The sequence below is a fragment of the Plectropomus leopardus genome, chromosome 13 (genome assembly GCF_008729295.1).
Source record: "Plectropomus leopardus isolate mb chromosome 13, YSFRI_Pleo_2.0, whole genome shotgun sequence".
Lineage (NCBI taxonomy): Eukaryota > Metazoa > Chordata > Actinopteri > Perciformes > Serranidae > Plectropomus > Plectropomus leopardus.
Genome location: NC_056475.1, coordinates 12,001,548 through 12,021,978, shown reverse-complemented (window position 1 = coordinate 12,021,978; position 20,431 = coordinate 12,001,548). Strand labels below are relative to the sequence as shown.

General features: G+C 39.2%; 1 protein-coding gene across 3 annotated transcripts in view; it reads right to left on the bottom strand.

The window, feature by feature from the left end:
* The window catches only part of larp1 (La ribonucleoprotein 1, translational regulator), a 55,200-nt gene that overhangs the window by 23,549 nt on the left and 11,220 nt on the right, over nt 1-20,431 (bottom strand). For 2 of the 3 annotated variants that reach the window (XM_042498755.1, XM_042498756.1), the window contains exons 2-4: nt 8,163-8,227; nt 5,715-5,780; nt 150-221 (exon numbers count right to left, since the gene is read on the bottom strand). In XM_042498755.1, the coding sequence (XP_042354689.1) occupies nt 150-221; nt 5,715-5,780; nt 8,163-8,227 (203 nt within the window). The remainder of the gene's footprint in view (nt 1-149; nt 222-5,714; nt 5,781-8,162; nt 8,228-20,431) is intronic. The other variant, XM_042498757.1, reaches the window with a different exon arrangement.

Genomic DNA, 20,431 nt, shown 5'->3' with positions numbered 1-20,431 from the left:
TAAAGCAGGCTTTGACTGACTGTATGACATTGTTTGATGCTTCTTTCTCTGTGCAGTGTTAGATTTCTACTTTTTTTGTTTTTTTTTGCTTGTACTGATGTAAGTAGGTAGGCAGGCTGGAGGTTTCACAGGCTGCAGGTTGAACTTACAGTGGATCTCCATGAGTCTCTGACCTGCCTGACAGCTGGCGGGCAGGACACGGTCCGTGTCACTGCCTCGATCTGAACAGAGGGAGGGAAGAGCAGTTTAGAGAAGACAATGAGGTGGGACCATGATGTACATACACACACACAGACACACACACACACACTCATAGTGAATGTAAAAACACAAAGCTTGTAAGAAAAAGCCCAGCTGTGAAGTAGTTATGTATCAATGTGAATGGGGAATCTTAAACCCTTCAATGTTTGGGGATTTTTTGGCCCTAAAGTGAATTTGCGAGTCCTTCTAAGCCCCTGCAGTTATAATCTGGTCACTTTGTGCACTGGGTGGGTGGAAAAAAAAACAATTATTGCCTCTTTAAAAGCTTGTCTGTGTTGTGCTGCTTTGCTCCAACAACACAAGGGCAAAACTCTTCTTCCTGTTGCCATCAAACACAGTGAAAATGCCAAATGGATGCAGCACAAGCTGTGGATAATAAGAAGCATCTGCTGCGTCTACAGTCCACTAAGCTCCCTCTGGGTTTCATAAAGTACATCCCATATCATCTCAGTGGCTAAATGGCTAATGTTGTGTCATTACATGCAGACGAGCATACGTGTTTTTGTGGTTTATTTCTTCTGATTCTGCACAGATGGGAATAAGAGGCGATTATTTTTAGCGAGTGCAGAGAGGGTGGGAAGTGACGGAAATGAGCCATCAGATTAGACGACTGTTCAAAGCTCAGGTGTGAGTGTGTTTTCTGAATCGATAAAAGACAGTGTATGTCGGCAGTAATACTGAGATCAGGGGGGTGCTGATTCACTCTTCTACCACGACAGGAAGCCACTGATCTGGCTTCTGTTTAAAGTCGCGCAAAATAAAAGACTCCTGAACATGGCTGCAGTATACCAACAACCAACACAAGAAACCAACAACATGCGGGCAATCTTTTCACTCTGAACAGAAATGAGGTGATAACACAACAGACACATGAAAGCCTAATGCACACACTGCAGGCTGAACACAGCCATGTGCTCATATGTGAAGTTTTTCCTGAGGATTGTGCGGGAAGAGGGGTGCTTACTTTTGGGCGGACACGTGGTTTTACATACTTAAAGCAGATGCCACTAAATACCCGTTAGACAAGCTGCCCATTTGATTTGTCTCAGACTGTTACTTTTTGCACAGAACAAGTAGCCTACTGTGATTTTTGCCTCTTACATCTTTACTGAGGCCAGTTTTATTATAAAGACTTAAAAAAAAATTTAAACAAATTCATCAAAGGATCAGCCCATCAAAATAACAATAAGAGTGGAGTTGGGAATCTTTCGGCACATCATGATTAGATTTGCTTCTGATTCGGAGGGCTACAATCACCTCTAAAATAATTTCAGCATTCTTTTTATATCTATATATAATGTATTTCCCGTCCTTTTACCTTGCTGCCAAGCAGGATCCTAGCAGCACTTAGAAATGTCAAGAATTAGGTTTAAATCTCAAATAACTGACTTTTCTGCATGGAGACATAATCTTTCAAAAAGAGAATCACTGTGCATCTAAGACTTGATTTTTCGCCACAACTGTGCTGTCTGATTATCAGTGAATCTATGTTTTTGCAGACTCATTTTCTAATGTTTTTTTGTCCGATAAACAGTTCAAAACCCAAAGGTAATAAATTAACAATCATGCATGACACAGAAAATGATTATTTTTTCACATATGAGAGGCTCTAAAACTGCAAGACTTTTCTGCTAAAAAATATAAATAATAATAAAATGCTTTACTTTACTTTAATCTACAATTTCAAACCAAACAAAATAAAATTAAAAAATAAGAAATCACAGATTCCCAAAGCCCAAGATGATCTTCAAATTGCTTGTTTTGCTTGATCTGCAGTCCAAACTTAAACATATTCATGTTATAAAACTGAATTTAAAAAAAATCGACACATCCTCATCCCCCTTCTGAGAAAGTTACACCAACTTGATTAACAATAACCAAAAAAGTAATTTTCTGTTGAATAGTCTACTAACTGTTTTGGCTCTTTTTTGGCTTTCTGCATCTTTCAGTGTTAAGATATACTCTACATCTCTTACATTTTTGCTGCCAGCTAAACACACAAATGTGTTTGTGGTGCTTTGAAGACACATCTGTCACACCAACATGCTACTGAAGTATATTTTATGGTGCATGAAGGAGAGAAGAGAAAAAGCCATAAGCACATATTTAATCAAGTTACAGAATTTTTTTTTTACTGCATGAATCTCAGAGTTAGCTTTAACCACAGCACCAGCCTCCAAAGCAACACCCTGCAAATCACAAATCCCTCCTTTATCAAATGTCAGTGTCTATTTACCGGCGTGCATAATCTGAGGAATTACGCGTCTGATTTGCAGCTTTAAATGTTCATGGTGGCGGTGAACACCAGCCCCTAAGAATAGAACCAGCAGCACTGATCCAGGGGTGGTTTATTGAAGGGGGATCCCTAAAAGGACATCCCTTCCCAGGCTTTGGTCACCGTCTCCAGACTCCACCCCCATCCCACCACTTATGATTTCTGCCACCGGAGCCGCCGGTTATTCCTGGCTGCGATGATATGACCCACATTTCACTGCTCTGGGACGTGCAGCTCCCTCATCTTCGCTTAGACCTGGCTGCCTAAAATAGGGGAAGTTGCAGGGGTCACTCGGTCTCCTGGTGACACACTATCACCCAGAGAGCAAAAATAGAAAACGGCGTTGAGGGGTGATTGACTAATGCTGCTACTGTAAGACGACACAAATTAGACGCATCCCTTCCCCTGTCGCACCAACAGCTGTAAGGAACGAGAGAGTATAGAGGGAAGGGGGTCAGTATGTTGGGTGTGTGGTGAAAGGTGGACTGGGTCTAAACTGGAGTAGACCGACAGGTGTTTCAGGCTTCTTTTGATATCTCACTTTTTTCTGTCCTAGTTTTCCTTTCTGTGCCGGCATCTATAGCTTGAACAGCCAGCAAATGAGGTGAAAACAGTCTGCAATTAATTGCTTTTGAATGTTTTTCACTATAGATTAATTTGATGGTTATTTTTCCCATTAATCTACAAATCTACAAAAATGTCAGGTAAAAAAGTTTAAAATGGCCATCACCCACCCAAGATGACATCTTCTAATAGCTTGTTTTGATTCCATAACAAAAAAAACCTTAAGATGTTCAATTGATTATCAGAAGAAAAAGACCAATGAAAAACTGAGATGATGAATGTTTAGCATATTTGATGTTTAAAAAGAATTAAAAAAACAACTCTTTACCTACTTTCCTGAATGCTAGTGTGTATGTGTTTGCTCAATGTGCTTCATTAAACAATAAAACTTATTTCTGAGGGCTTCTGATTGGATAATTTACCCAGTTGACTTGGGCAGTATCCATTTTTTTATAACTTCATACCTATACAGTATATGACAGTATTAGTGCGATGCTACCCAGCATTTATGTATACAGAATATACCCTATGGAATACCTCAATTTACCTGAAAAGTCATGAATATATTCGTGTGCTAACAGTAAGTGAGACAGCATGTGGGTTTTTTTCAATTTTATCAGTTTGACAGAAGGATTTTTTACAGTAATTATTCCTCCGAATGAGATTTTTCTAACAACCCCCAATTCCCGTTAAAAAGATGGATTTCAGTGTAAAAAAAAATGTTGCCTGGTGCCTGCTTTGAGGTCAGCCATTTCTCTTTTGTCTCCTATGTGTCCAAGAGGTCCTGCCATAGTGGACAGTCTTGATTTACCCTCTCCCTTAAAAAAAATTAAGGAAACATGCAGTCCTGAAGACACAAAGTCGGGCCAGCAGCAGCAGACTGCTCTGTCTGGATGTGCTGTTTAGCTTCTGTATAATTACAGCCACAACCACTAAAATACCTGTTGTAGAAAACTACACACATCCACTTAGACAAAGTGTAGCTGGACAAGCTGAGCAGCTCCTTCTGATTGGTTGGTGAATATTATAATTAAGGACCAAGATTCCCTTTTTATAAACACCTCGCTCTGTGTTGTCACCCACGTTGAATTAGTCTCAAATCTTTTGTTCTGCATCTCTTAACAACCGGGTTACTGGCTAGCTGTCATTATTAAGGAATATTTCCTGTTATCATACCACCACAGATCCTGTTTATTAAACTTAAAAGGCAGCTCCATTATTTCTGTCATTTTTTAAGTTTTTATACCACTCTGTAGCTTCCCAGTTTTGTTCCTTATGTATTCAAAGTAGAAACTTACATTTTGAAATGTGTATGTTTTAGCGCCAAAATGCTATTTTCCCTTCTAAAAACATTTTCCCTCGTGACCTGGCATAGCTGTCTGCATGATGTTATTGCTACTTATAAAACTATGTGCTGCTATGGATGCCCCGTTATTTTCATACAGAAAGTCACACAGTAGCACAAACAAACTTAACAATTGAGTCCTGGTAAACCAGCAACTCCCATGTGCTATGAAATAAACTGACTGTTTCTGTCAATTGAGTTCGGTGGAATTGAAAAGGGCAATATAATGGCTTCAGTTCCCCATTGGAAAGGGCTATCTGCTGGCAAAATAAAACAGTAAAAATAATCTAAATTTAACATGCACTTAAAATGATATTGATTTTTTCAAGGAGGTTCTTTTTTTTTTTTAAGGTGGCTAAATTACATGTAGCTGCTACTCCCATCCTCGGCCACCAGACTGCTTTGACAGAAACGTTCATTTTACCTAGCACAAGAACACAAAAACTCAGAAGTTACCATCTCTGATTGGTTAGTTGTTGTAATGTGTGACTTTAAGAACCAAACTAACATGGCGTCCACAGCAGTATGCTACATTGTTTAGCTTCTGTGCACGAGTATTCCTGCCAGCTGTTGTGATGACCTCCATCTACTGCAGGATCTGTAATTGTGTTTATACAGTACAAATGCAGAATTACACTGAATCTCCATGTGTCTTCACCATGTTAAATAAAAGTTTAATAACAATAAAACATCACCATCTTCCACCTTCAAGCCACAAGCTAACACTTTCTCCAGTCTCCATGCTTACACCGTCAGCGAACACAGTATGTGGGGTTAAGGGAGGGGAGAACAGCTGACCCACTCTTTTATTTTGTTTGAAAGAATCAAGTCATGCATCCCATACTGTAAAATAATTACCTCCAAGATCAAGTCAAAAGTATCATGATATTTCAGTTTGTTATAACCACCTAGCTCTAACACAGGTGTGTCCTGCAGACATGAGGTTGATATTGGTGTCTATATTTACATTACTTAAATACACAATTATGCACAACAAATAATATTCCTAAACCTCAGGCTTCGATGACAATGCTCAAACAAATATTTCTACAAGAAAAAAACACTCAAGGAAAATTAGAAATGAGAGTCTAATAATGAGCTCGAGACACAGCAGCCGTCTTCTGGGCTGTCTTACAAAAAAGCAGAAAATCTGAAATAGTTCAGTGGTCCAAATCGCTAACACACACCACCCTTATCTCATCAGTTTGTCCCGTATACTGTTCTACCAACCTGTGACTTAACACCTCTCAAACAAACCATAACACTCACCTGCATGTCTTTAGTCGCGATCTCTCCGGGAGTTGGCCAGCTGTTGGTGTCACCAAAATCTCCAACCTGAGCGACAAATTACAAAACAAAGCTAAATAAGCAGGAGTGTCACGTGTGTCTGTTAAACTGAGATGTTAGGACAGGTTATCTTGATACTAAACACCATAACACACATCCAATTGGATCAATAAATTCAAATGTTTTCTTTGTGGGGTGAAGGGGAGAAACACTACTTAAATGTTAAATGCAAAGTAAAACTCATTTCACAGCTACAAAGCATGACTCAATTTCTTGTCACAGCTTTAAAATCCTGTGTAGGGCTCTAACAAAGATACATTCTAATCTTAATTGTTTTTCTAACTCACCTGCTGTCAACAACCTACTTTTTTCATCCTTAACAGTTGTATTACCTGTGATTTGTCAACTTCAGTCTTTTGTTTCTGCAATTCTGTTCTTAACGTTAGGATGTCGTAAAAGTTTGTGGTCAAGGTGTGGTTAACAGCCCTGCAGTACGACAGCAGCACTGTGTCTGCAATCAAAGGAAGTTGTGAATGAAACACTTTGGGGAGAGTTTGTCTGCTTTATCTGCTGCTGAGCCATTGGCTCTCCAAGAACTCACATTTGCATTCCAGGAAGTGTGAAGGGAGGTTAATACACAGCTTGAGGCATGACAGATAAATACCAGCACTGTGACTGCACATATCTTCACTAAGCTGTAAAGAAACTCTGACCTCGTGAAGATGTTCTGCTTGAATCGACAGATCCTAAGTCCTGCCCCCCTTAGTTACTGTTGCTAGGTTGGGTGAGCTTGACAAAAAGTAACATGACAATGCCAGTTCCATTTAGCGGAGCACTGCACTATTTATTAGAAAGCCACTTGGCATCAAGCAACATATCATTAAGAAGCCCACAGCAAGGACTACGGTATGCTATGACCAGGCTTGTGTTATGTTATATAACATTCATGTTATATGTATATTAACTTCTATGAATGAGGCAATACGATGCAAATTATGGCTAAGAGGATGACGAGATTATCAGTCAACACTGCTCCTGCACTGCTAGGTATGTGTATTAGGCTTAAGTGGTACATATCTATATATTCTTTTTTTTTTTTAATGGTGTTTTGCAGATTTTCCTTAATGACGCATGCGGTTGTCAGCAGAAATAGACTGTGAAAAGGGTATTTATTTGTTGTTGATGATGCAGTGGGTTGCACGGCTTCATAAATGAGTGAAGTATGTCCTTTTTATTGTGGAAATTTAGTGGTTATTAAAGTGGGCGGCTCTGCAGCAGTGCCGCAACAACACACACAGCCAATGTAAACACACTCTTCTCATGAATGCAGTGTGGCCTGGCCATACCCACCAGTGCATGTGATGTGCATGGCATGCAAGAATATCCTCAATACAGCCTCTCGAGCATGTACGTATTTAAAATCACTCTAAATACCCTGGTATACCTTGATACCGGATACTGCATATGCCTGATGTGTATCCCTTTCCACTTTTAGGGTTTAGAAAAGTACTCTATCTATGCATTTACTACTGAGTCCAGACTACAGGCGTATGCTGACTTTCACACTACGAGCAACACAATAACAGGCTAAAAGTCAGCTTTAATGGAAGCCTGTGACAAAAAGTCACAAACTGATGCCTGAAACGGATATCAGTGCACAGTGTTTTAATCCTCACATGACCAACTCTGTAAACATACAACCAACCTGAAAGGAACACCTGTGAATCAATAACATGGGAGTCTTTCCTCTCCCTCTGATATCCGTCCCATAAAATGTGTATGCTGGATTATGCTGTCTTGAATGAAGGCCCGCAGGCCATAACCAGAGCATGCAGAGCCACTGCATGTTTTTCAGAATTAAAAAAAATCATAATACATTTTTACATGCAATTATTTTTATCCAAAAATACTATAGTATTGATGTGATTTGTTAGACTGATATAAATAATAGTGCAAAATAGCACTCAGTTTATTCCTTATTAAAGAACCTTGACTTCATTCCTACATTTACTAATAGGATATGATTCAACACAGTTTTACAGCCCTGAAACACCCAATATTTTGAGTGACTGTAATTCTAAATTGAAAAAAAGCTATTTTAATATTTTGCACATTGACAAAAAGACGCTGCTTGCATTTTTGATCAGTGTTAATTTTAAAGCACCAAACTTGACTCTTACAAGAAAACTATGAGCTACATAACTGTTGAGATAGTTTACTTTTCACTTTCTAGTTTATTTTGTCTTCAGTATTCAACCCCAGCAGTTTTATTCATTTGCTTTGTAGGTCTGTTTTTGTAAACTACCACTCAAGCCATGTTCCTACTGATATTGTTTTGTTTTATTTAATATAGACAGCATAATGTCATTATTGTTGATATCCACCACTATTTTCTCACACAGCTGTACAGACAGACACACAGAATATTACCTTTCCTCCACGTCTGGTTTTGGGCGGGTTCCCTGCTCTCACCACCTTGGCAGGGCCGGTAGACTCTGTGGAAAGACATTGAGATGGTCGACATTACAACTGGCTCTGGATACATGAAAACAGATCCTCTAAAAATCATCAGCAATAGCAACTAATGGAGAGTAAAGCAGGAAACAAAACTTTCCCTTTGGATGTTAGCTGGATTTTTTTTCTAGAAAATGACGGTCGTGGTAAAAACTATCTGAACAAATAAACACCATAAAAAGTGAGATCAAATACAGAAAATATTGTTTTTTCTGTCTCAGTTTTGTATGTGTACTCCTTTGCTTTTTTTTTTTAAATTTACCACTACTTTTTGTCTTATCCACCTGTGGCAGATAAGCCCTCAATAAATCATCTGCTTTTTTACCCTCAGGTTTTCTTTCTTAATGTGCAGCTGTGGCATCACTTTCAGATAAACTGAACTAATACAGCAGCAACCAGACACCAGTCCCATCATTTTTCTGCCCTGTCATTATTGTAACCAGGTAGCTCAACAACAAGAGAAGCTCATTTCAACAAAACAAAACAAAAACACAGAAAATGCAAAACCATCGGAATACTTATTCAGAATTGAAACACAGCAATTCAGCATGAAGACACAGTGAAAAGACGGTTGAAGCAGGTCAACCAGCAGCATCACAGACACTGAGAAAACTCGGAAACTCATGAAGAAAATGTCCAGGGATCACAGAAACACATCAGTACAACCAAACAGCAGACACAAACAGTCATCAAGAGTACTTATCAGTGTGCTGGACTAAAAAAAAACGTCTAAGAGTGATTCAACAATTAATTATTTAGTCTATAAATGTCACATATTAGTTTATATGACAAGGAAAAAATTATAAAACAAAAGCAAATGACACACATAAAGCAAAAATCTAAATCAATAACAACACACAACCATTAATAATCAATCAATTAATTAATCATCAATAAATGAGAACAAATGATTGACGGTAGAATTCACGAAATTACTGCAGCAAAGTGCTTCAAACAACAAACTGACAATGAATGAAAAATTACAACAATACAGCAACGTTTCAGTACACAATAAGGAGATATGCACACTCAGTCATGAAGCAGGTCTGTCCTCAAGTTGCATCTACATGTTTTACATGTGCAAGCATTTAAGGATAACCAACCGTTGTTTACCAGCATAGTGAGAGGAATCGAATAAAACTGAAAGATTCCTAAAAAATATTGTTTTCTTCATGAAAACAAGCAATACTTGGCCAGCCCAATGTGTAGCGGGGTCATCAATTTTCATAAAAACAAACCAACAGTCAGAAGCTCACTTCACCCTAATGCTAAACTGTCTTGTGTCCTGAAGAGATCTTGCCTCTTGCCGTTTTTGGCTGCAGTGTCACCACACTCTGACTACGAGGGAGTGAAAGCGGCTCACAGGGACTTTGCCCAGCAGTTTACACCAAAGAGAAAATCTCCATAAGCTCCTTAACGACGATCATGTCGAGGGACAAGGCCAAAAAAAGAGACAGAGAAAGTGAGAGAAGGAGAGAGATGGGTGGTAATAAAAGCCTTTGGCAGACTACTAACCATCAACAACAACAACACTAAGAGCAGCAGTGTACCAAGCTTTCATTGTGTGTACTCATGAGAGCAAAATCAGATTAGAGATTTAGGTTTGTGCAGCAAAACAAGAACATAAAGGGCTGAAAAATAGACCACATTAATCAGATGATGAATCTCTTAGGGAGTTTAATTTACTAAGATCTACTTTTAATTTACATTTGCAACCTAAATACCCTCTGAATTATGCAGAATATATCTGGAATCGAAGTAATTATACTGAGATTCAAAATCTTAAACAATTAGTGAATCAACTGAAATGAGGCAGCAACAATTAATAGCCTTCACAGTGTACTGTGGCATCGTGAGATGTCTTGTTTTGTCTAAGCAATAGTACAAAAGCACAAATATATTAACTTTACTACCATAAGGCAAAGAAAAGCAACACATTCGGATATTTAAGAAGCCGGATTATAATAGTGGGGGTGGGGGGGGGGGGTTGATATTGATATAGTCATTTTTATAATATAGTTATAAATATTACAAACACAAATTTAACTTCTGTGATTAGAAGCATACTTTTGCTACACTGCTACACTAAAAAGAGTGAAGTGAGATGAACAAATGTTGGATAATTCAGATGTTGATGAACTTTTCTTTCGGGACATAACATGAAGATAAAAAGAGATTTAAAAAAATAAACAAAATGTTTTCCCACTAGTAGGTACACTGCAAAACATTTAAAGCGCAATAATATTGTATTGTGACTTAAGTGTCAAGACACTATTGTACCGTGGGTGATTCCCACCCCTAATTGATTATTTTTTAGGCAATCAACTCATGCATTACTTGATTAATCAGTGAATCTCTGGACTGAAAATTAAGCTGGAAAAATTATGATAATCAACTGTTTAGGTGAAGCAAAAACTCAAAATATTTGCCGTTCTTATTTGAATGTGTTCTTCTGAAATTAATAAACTTTTATTCAAAAACACAACAGATACATTAATTGCAAATGGAAATAACTTTAAGTTAGTCAAACAGCAACTTTAAGTAAGTCAAACAGCAAAAAAAACCCCAAAACACATCAGAGGTGAGTCAAAACAAGACAGGAAATATCCTGCACTGACGTATTTATACAGTTATATCATTACATTCTGTCTTATTAAGATAACTGGGAATTTATCATGATATAAACCTTATCTTATACTAAAATACAACACATTTACTTAATGTACCTACCACGTTATGAAATACAGAGTCCATATCATGCCCATGTCTCTACTGCATTTTTGTGTTTGCACATCACACACGACTTTACGGAACGTCTGGAGCAAACCTCGGCTGCAAGTGTGCTCACATGTCAGTTTCTCCATCAGCTTACATTGGAGTACAATACATTTTTCACATTCCTCAGACCAGACGCCATTGAGAGGAAGATCATAAGAAGCAAAAGGTCCTGCTAAAGACACTGTAATTCCATGACAGAGAAAACGGACGGAGAATCTGAATTTCTAAAAGGGATTTGAGAAATAGTTTTCAGCTCTGAGAGAAGCCAAACCTGCATAACATTGACTCAAAACAAGAGAAGTGAAGTCAGAAATGTTGTGGGGTTAAGTCCATTGAAAGGGAGATTAGTGCAAGCACAGCACTTATACTGTACACTGATCTTACTTACAGCCATACAATCTCTCAAGTAAAAATTGTGACCAACTGGAGGTCACGTTTGCAGAGAGCATGAGTGTATGACCACACTGAGGGGTTTGTCAAGCTGAAAGAAACACTGTACAGAAGCACGTGAAAATAAGGCTTTAAAAGGTAGCGAGTGCAGTCACTGAAATGCTCTCCACGTAATCAAAACTTAACATGATACAAAACTGTCTCCTGAACTGCAACAAAAGAGATCTCCAACCCCAAAGAGATAAACTCAACAATAGGGTTTGGACTCTATTAAATAAGCTGATTTTGAGGCATTTTGGGTCCCACAAGAATACTTACGTCTCACAAAATGTCACTTCCCTGCATGACAATATTTGAGCTATCACTGCATTTGTATCTACTAAGGCTGCCCCTTGAAAGTTAGAGACTCGAATCATCAGTCTGAGACCCTCAGATGACAGACTGCTTCGAATCGAGCATTTGTTTTTTTTCTGTGTGGTGTACTACTTCACTACAGATTTGGCTTTGGAGTGAGTGCTCTTGACTTTCACACTACTCTTTGCAGCTGCAAGATGCAGGCAGCAGCACTGAGGGAGGGAGAGACCACACTGTATATGGTATAAAAGTGGGGAATTTACAGCTCACAGCAAGTTAATAGGATACAGTCTCTAGCTTTTGTTGATATTTAATATCAGCAAAAAATGTTGCACATTTGCGATCCATTGTTTGCGCCGGTAGCTTGTTTACTGTATGGCATAAATGCAGTGTCATACTGAACGTCCTGCTCAGCCCTGTTCAAACTTTAAAGCTTTATATGGAGAACACTTTTTTTTTTTTTTTTTGAATATTCATATTGAACAGCCAAATCTGGTTCAGCAGGCATTATTCTGAGTCAGGTACAGACCTCGTATCTACGCTCCCTTTCAGCCACACTTTTCAAGTGCCATCTCTGGTTCACTATATTTTAAAAACTACGCACACAAGTAACCAACATTACAACAGAAGCACAGCAGGTCCAACTTCACTTTCAGGGATCAGCAAGCAGACAACAAAGTATTGAAATCCAGAAGCAGAGATATCATCTTTTTGTTCCACTCTCTCCTCTTCCTTGATAAAACTTGGTGCCTACATTACCCACAATGCAACTCCAACACACACAGTTCAGCTCAAAAAATCAAGTGCTAGTAGCAGCCTGCAGCCTATAGCCTGCAACAAGGAAAAGGAGCGGGCTGCAGAGGTCTGGCAAGAGAGCACCTTTCTGTCCCAACAAATGGAGTTTTTTTTAAATGTTTTTTTTTTTATTTACAAACCCCAGCCAGCACTAAATCAAGCGACATCACAAAGTTATTCATCAGATTTCACACACAGCTCTCTCTGGAGCACGAAAGGCTTTTATATGACATTTTGCAAATATGCAGCAGTACTCCTCTTTATATTTGAAATATGTTCCAATGCAGAGCCAGTCCTTGATACCAAATGCTTTACTGCAGCTGCATCTTATGTTTCTCGTTTCTCAAGTTCTCCTTTAGTATGCCAGAAATATGAGGCATGTAAGGTGATGTCAGGAACATCACCTTACATGACTTGTGAAATTCAAACTTGAACTGTCAATTAAGCTTTGAGTTGCAGAGATCAGAAAGAGATTTAACTTGAAACTTGCCAACACTACAGTTTTGACCTTTGCTTCATTTTGTTGGCTACACAGTGTCACGGTCATGTGTCCTCCAGAGTTTTTCAACAGAACTTTGAGGGTAGAAAGGTTTCTCTAAAACAATTTCTAGGAGGCTGGAAATTACACCCAGTATCAAGAGCCAGCCCAGAAGAATCCAAGCAAGGACAGAAAATCCAACAACAATCATGCAGCCTGAGCCCACAGTAGGTTGAGGGCGCGAGTGTTTGTTCCGCACATATTTAGATAATACACTATAATGATCATTGAACATGACCACATGTTCTCCCCCCAGCATGATTATCTGCAACATTAACTGGGTAGCAAAGAACACTGATTTAATACACCATAAAACTCTTTTTTTCCCTCAGGTTTTGCTCAAATGGAATCTGAATATAAGAAAGTAAGTAGGACAACGACCTGAAAAACTAAATACGGTTAAGACAGATAGCAACAGTTGAATATTTACAACTTATCCTGCAATTAAATTAAGTGGATACTTGCTCATTAACAATTATAGTTTAAAGTTATTTGCACATTTTCTTTGATTACAACTGAGCAGTGAGCGCATATTTAGGCTTTATTAAATCCACAAAGTTGGGTTTTCTAATTTTCTGAAACACGAAACTCCAGGATCTAGTGCACCATGTTTGTGAATTAATGTGAAGAGTTTTTACAGATTATGAAATGACACACTGAACTGAATATAACAGTGAAACAATTTTGCACACCTAGTCCATTATATTTGGCATAAGCAGCTACTTTGGTTCCTTGTGCTCTTTCCTTTTAATTTTGGTCTATAAAACCTTTTTAATAAAGAGGCTGTGTGAACTAATTCAACACTGAAATGTTTGCTTTGTGAAGCTAGCAGCTTAACTTCTTAACCTGCCTACATTTTATTGTAAAATAAAAGCTTCTTATAACCTAGTGTGGTTGCAAGTGGCTAACTCAACAGCTCACACTCAGTGGGCAAATGTTGCTTCAACAGCCTGCTGAAAATCCTAATCATGGCTGATGACATCACGTGAAACTACCATTCAGCCAAAAATAACTACTGATCAAAGTTTACAAGATTGCCCCTAACTCAGAATCAGGATCATATTAAAAGTTTGATTTAATAATGGCGGCTCACGTTTCTGACATAAATGTCTTTCTGAGGTTTTATGAGCGTTAACCCTTGAGCATCACCTGACCTCATGACCTCTTCATAGGACTTTTTCCCCAACACAAACCATAAAACCGTAGTACCTGAACCGAAAGTATCGGCTTCATGTGTCATTTCAATTTAAATTTCATCATGCTCATCAAAAATAAACACAATGATGGGGAGTCATGGGATACATACAGCTTCCTTTATCCAAATGCATGCAGTAGTTCCTCAAGTATTCACATTTATGTTCAATAATCACCTGACTAGGGAAGTTAAAAACTCCCTTTTCTACAACAAAATTTCACCAAAGCTTTATTCATTTTCTTTTAATTCTAAACACCTACCAGAAATAAAAATTTCTTAACAAAAACAATTGATTTTGGTGGAGTTGCTTTAAATTGAATGGAACAATCTACAATCCCCAGAGCAAAATACTGGAATCGAGTAAAATGGCATGCATTTCCGGGGATGGCAAAGGCATGACCTGCCATACTCTCCTTCTGGCTGGCTAGTACCCGCTGCCTTCGTTGGTTAGATTGGTTAGGTTTAGGCAAGAGGAGTTAGATTGGTTAGGGTAAGAATGTCAGGGTAAGACAATCAGAGGCAGAGTAGGGTGGGCAATTTCTCGAACATCCTAGGACATACAAATTTGCAAACAGCACATGACAGAGAAAATAGAAAGAAGCTCTGGGAGCTATTGTCCCACATGGCTAGCATGTTAGTGGTTAGCGCACCCACTAGCTACAGCTGATCAGAGCGAGTCGTCACTAAGCTCCTAGAACCAAACATATTGCAAAGACATGGGGATTAGTTTCAGCGTGCCACTCTCTGGTGTGACCAGGTCCTAACAAACAGAACCTCTTTGGCAGATATAAACACTCGATAACTTCTCCAGTGTTTTTCAACTTCCACTGACTCACCAAACATTACAGGCAGGAGCTGATCACACATTTGTTCAGCACCCAATTACAGTCTTTGCAAGAAGTTTACAACATTGGTGCACAGTCATACCTGGGCCATGTAAACACACATTTCATAAAAAGAAAAACTCCTGATCTCCACTCAACAACTCAAAGTAGAAACTCTGTGCAACAATGCTGTTGCTAAATTGAGTCAGGAATTCCTCTAGTATTTATTCCGTACTTATCTGCTTAGTTTGAACAGAAAGTGTGAAAGGTAGTTTAAAAAAATGTCACATTGTTGCTTACTGAGCATGACAAAGCATGTCACACAAAAACACACAACAACACACACACACACACACACAGGGTGGTAGATTTACATGGTTTGCATCAGATCTTTCCAGCAAACAATACTGCACTGATTTCCCCTGAAGCCTTTTTTTTTAATGCTTATCACAGGAAGTGAGACAACTTACCCAGACTGTTCTGCCTCGTCATCATGACAGAGGACTCTGGCAGCCTCTAAAACAGTTATCTGGTGTCAGGAGGAAAATATTATTTGTATTCTATAGAATTTCCATATAATAAGGTCAGGAGCCTTTTTACTCCCTTCAGTTATTTGTGCTAGCGTTTCGAAAGGCGAAGGCTGACCTGCAATGATCAAATGGTCTTCATCAGGTGAAGTTAACTAACACACATTTGTTTTCAATATGTGATGTCTGATGGTTGGTCCCCAACTTGAATAATTCACCAATTGTTGGATGGCTTGCCATGGACACACACATTCATGTTCCCATCAAGATGAATTATAACTTTTCATCTAGCACCATCACCACCTCAAAACTTTGTTTTATGACAAAGTACCAGCAAAACGAAGACATTCCCATCAGCCTCAGGTGTTATGTGCTACCCAGCAAATGTTAGCATGCTAACACACTAGCTTCAAATGATGAACATGCCATCATTTAATCTGCTCAACATCAGCACGTTTTCATTGTAATTGTGAGCATGTTAGCATGCTGACATTACAATTTAAGTCAAAGTATCACTGTGGCTTATTAAGGCCTCATAGGGCTGCTTGCATGGCTACAGGCTCCTGTTTTTTTGTTTATTTATGGTTACAGACCACATGATTATTATTAACAGTATTAACGATAAGGACACAGACAAACATGAGTAATGCAGTCGCCCGATGAAGCGACACTCATGCTAAATGTGGGCAGTGCCAGATGTGGATAACACTGAAAACTAGTTTGCTAGCTAACAAATACATGTTGTACATGTTGCTAATAAATTCAGCAAAATTTCATGTTTTTTGGTACATTTTCAATTTCTTATGTTTCTTGCCTGTCTACCGACCCGCTGTCAGCAAGGCAGCATCTCTCGTGTGGTGAATGTTGTATTTTTCACGGCCAATATCATAAAATATTGGCATGTTAGACAAAGCAATAATCAATGTCTCTTCCATACTTCTTTGCTATTGGTTGAGGCTGTAACTTCAGCAGTCAAAGCTCATCAGAGTTGAACTTCACATAATGCAAAGATGCCAATTTGCTTTGACAGCAGAGGGGAATGTTGCTCCATCAATTAACTCACATTGAATGAATGTGAACACATGGAAAATCTTAATAAATATTATATTAATACAATGTTAATTTTGCACACGAGACCGTGCCCTAAAGCTGTTAAAGTCTTTGGTAGGTTTGATATCAATCTGGTGAAAGATCCTTTGAAAGCCTTTCTAGGAAACAAACACAGAGCACCACTGACCATAAGCCATGCATCGAATGTGACTCAGGACCCTTAACTGAATTTTGCAGTCTGTGAACCACTGTAAAGGGTGAACAAACAGTGTTTGTTCGGTGATAAACGGCAGGTTTGTCGAGCTCTGCAACATTCTACTGATCAGCTGAGTCGTGCACCAAGATTCCCCCACTAAGGGCACGTATGCATCGCCCACAGGACTGCTCAGTGTTCAGTGCATATCAGATGATAGTTTAAGGTCAGAGGAGAGCCTCCCACGGTCAAGGCGTCTGCCAAACTATAAGCTGCTACTCCCTCAAGCAGTCACACAGTCAGCAGTGCTTTCAGACAAGACCTTGTCTTGTGGAAGTCTGCCTCTTCAGGGCTTTAAATGCTTCCCAGGTTCATTTTTTTCAAGGAATGCAAGCAATGATTATTGCAGTTTGCCTTCTGGTGTAGTCATAATCTCATGACCTTTTTATTTTATTTAGTACTTTGGTTAAACATAAACTTTGCATGCATTTTAATCATAGGAATCCACAGTGCAAGTTCCAGATTTGGTTTCTGGGACATTCTAGCTCCTGCCCCCCAAAAAGTCCGTGCTCCCTAGTTCAACTTCCAAAAACTGAAGTGGTGACTAATCCAACTCAGATGCCATAATAATTATTGTTCCTTTCATGGTATTATTTCCCCAAAACCACACCATGGGCTTGAAACTATATCAAGAACAGTCCGACTCGACGGGTAGGAGTGAAGGCTGTTATCTTAACATTATTTGCTCCACTGTACAAGAGTGCTGATAAGTGTTCTCTAAAACTCAAGGGCAGATCGGGTGTGTGAGCATGTGTGTGTTACAGAGACATATGGATAACTATCACAAACATACGAAGAAGAAAAGATAAGTGAAGACATGCGGAGGAGGAGAAGGGAAGAACAGGAGTGTTTATGTTTTTGCTGCATTTGCATTAGCAGGCAGATCAAGTACACCTAATTTATCCCCACGTTGCATCAAAAGAACAAATTGTATCAAACCCAAGGAAGAGGAAACACTGCTATTCACTGAGGAAACCTCAGGAAGCGCGGCAGAGGATGATGAGGGATCCCTCTTCCAGGACGGACAGACTGGCAATAGATGTTGGAAATAACAATTGAATTACAGTGCGAGTGCCATCTATTTGACAGAGTTGGCAGTTGAGCATGCGAGATAACACTAAAACGTTTGAAAGTATGGCTATACTATACGCCACTCCATTCACATTATGGGTATCAAATGATGCACTTTAATGGTATCGGTATCACTTTAAGTGTACTGGTATTGATACTGCGATTGTCTTTTTTTTTTTAAAACGATAACCAGTCCTAGTATATAACCATCTGAAATGTCACATCAAATTACATATGGAGGAGCTAGACAACAGTACTCAAAGTCCCAGCTATATCATCCACAAAAAGAGCATTGACCTGCACGTCATCATTTTATCTCTACAAAACTCTGACTCTGATTTTACACACAATCCTACAGCACTAACTGAAACTCTGCTCCCACACTGAAGCCTGAAATCACAGACTACCTTGTTTGACCTGTAAATGTATCGTTCCATTGAAATTCTGAATTGACAAAACAAAATGGCATCATTGAGCCAAAGGAGCTGTACCTGAAATATGACCTGAAACACCAACACAACAGCAGAGAACAAACACTGACAAAGTGGTGCAACACATAAAAACACACATATTTTTATCTGGATTTGAAACAAAACAAAATATTTTTACAGCAGGCAGGCACTAAAAATGTGTTTTTGTACTTCACTGGGCTACAATAAAATGTGTGTTGTAGTTTTTATATGGAGTTGTGTGTTGTTGGCAATGATGAGATTAGATGGAGTTGGGAAGCTATTCAGACATGAGATTAAAATGTAAAATTGTCACTGTAATAATGCTGACAGAGGAAACAATATATTCATCCATGACATGCTTTTCCCTAATCATCACATACGCATTACTAGTCAGTCATCTTACTGTCGACTCCATCATCCCCCCCCCCCCCTTACCATTCACTCTCATTTCACTCTCCTCTGTGTTGATTCCCAGCATCTTTCTTCACAGCACTCAAAGCCAGTTGTTGCAGCCTGCTGACTGCCAGAGGCTAACATTAACATTAGCAACCATCAACCCCTGCCAGCTGACATTAACCATTACCTCTCCCTCTGTTACTCCAATACTTATTTTGTTGCCTCTATATAAGATCACTTTGCACATTCGAAATGCTTCCTTTAATTTAAGTGAAAAGCAGGGGTCCTCCCAGTATATTACATCGACTTGCATAACATACTGTCAGAAGTGCTCTCTGTCAAATATCTTTTCATTCACTGTTATCTCCAGTTTCACCACCCCAACAGACAATGCCGTCCTCTCTCTTTCTCAGAAAACACACAACAGAGCACACACACCTCAGGTGGAGAGCAAAGACAAATTCCCATGAGTGCTGCAGCACAGATACCTGCTCCAAAGCCCACAGGGTATCGCTGGTGAAGCCTATAAATAAACCTTGTGCCACGTCGGCTCTGCAGTCTTAGATAAACACAGTGGTAGTGTTGGGAAACAGGCCCAGTCCTCAGCCAGATGCTGGGACTTTTTGTTGGCTTTGGCTAAGAGGTTTTTTTTTTTACTCCCACATGCATTTTATTGTCATTCTGAGGTCATGTTGTATTTGAAAGAATCACTTTTAGAGGTCAGTGTTTTCTGGGATTTTCCACCTAATGTGGCTAGCTATGGGGTAAAAGAAGCACTCTGTCATCATCCTTGCAGGATAACATGCAACACAAAAATTCACAGAAGCCAACAGAGGAAACCCTTATTACCAACACACACATTTATATTTTAGTTTGTCTTTGAATGAAAGAAATGAGAAACACCAAGTTCCCAAAAAGGCACTTAAGAAAGCCAAAATGTCTCATTTGCTCATTAAAGGCAACAAGAACTGGATGAGGATGTGTGATAGTCACCTTATAATGGTTAATCATCTCTCACACTCAAAATCTAACATTTAAATAACAAAATCTAACATTTAAATCTAATCAATATTGTCTACTAGCCACTTGCAGTCGGTTGCTCTAACAGTAGAGCAGAGTGACGACAGAGGAGGGAAGCCTCTCTGCAAGAACCAAATATGGAGGAAACGACAGTCAGAGCGTATGCCGGTAGACTGCCTGCGTGCCACACACCAGACAGACACACACACACACACACACACACCATAGACTCTCCGTGGCGTCACATGATCAGTGCAGTGACATCACCTCATGCAGAGTAAAAAGCTCAGACAGCAGAGGGCCGGGAGGCATCTCCCTGCATTCACTGAGTTGAAGTAACAACCCACACACATGCTAAAGTCAGGTCATGAAACATGAGAGTGACAAGCAGCAAGTGCATACAATGTCCAGCTGGGTGAAAATAATAACCATAGCTGAGTTGTGCTGACACTAACATTAGCGCTTGTTAAAGTTTGTGCTATACGAATACCCTTCTTTACACTGCCTTTGCATTTGTACACAGAACCAAACAATGGTGGTAT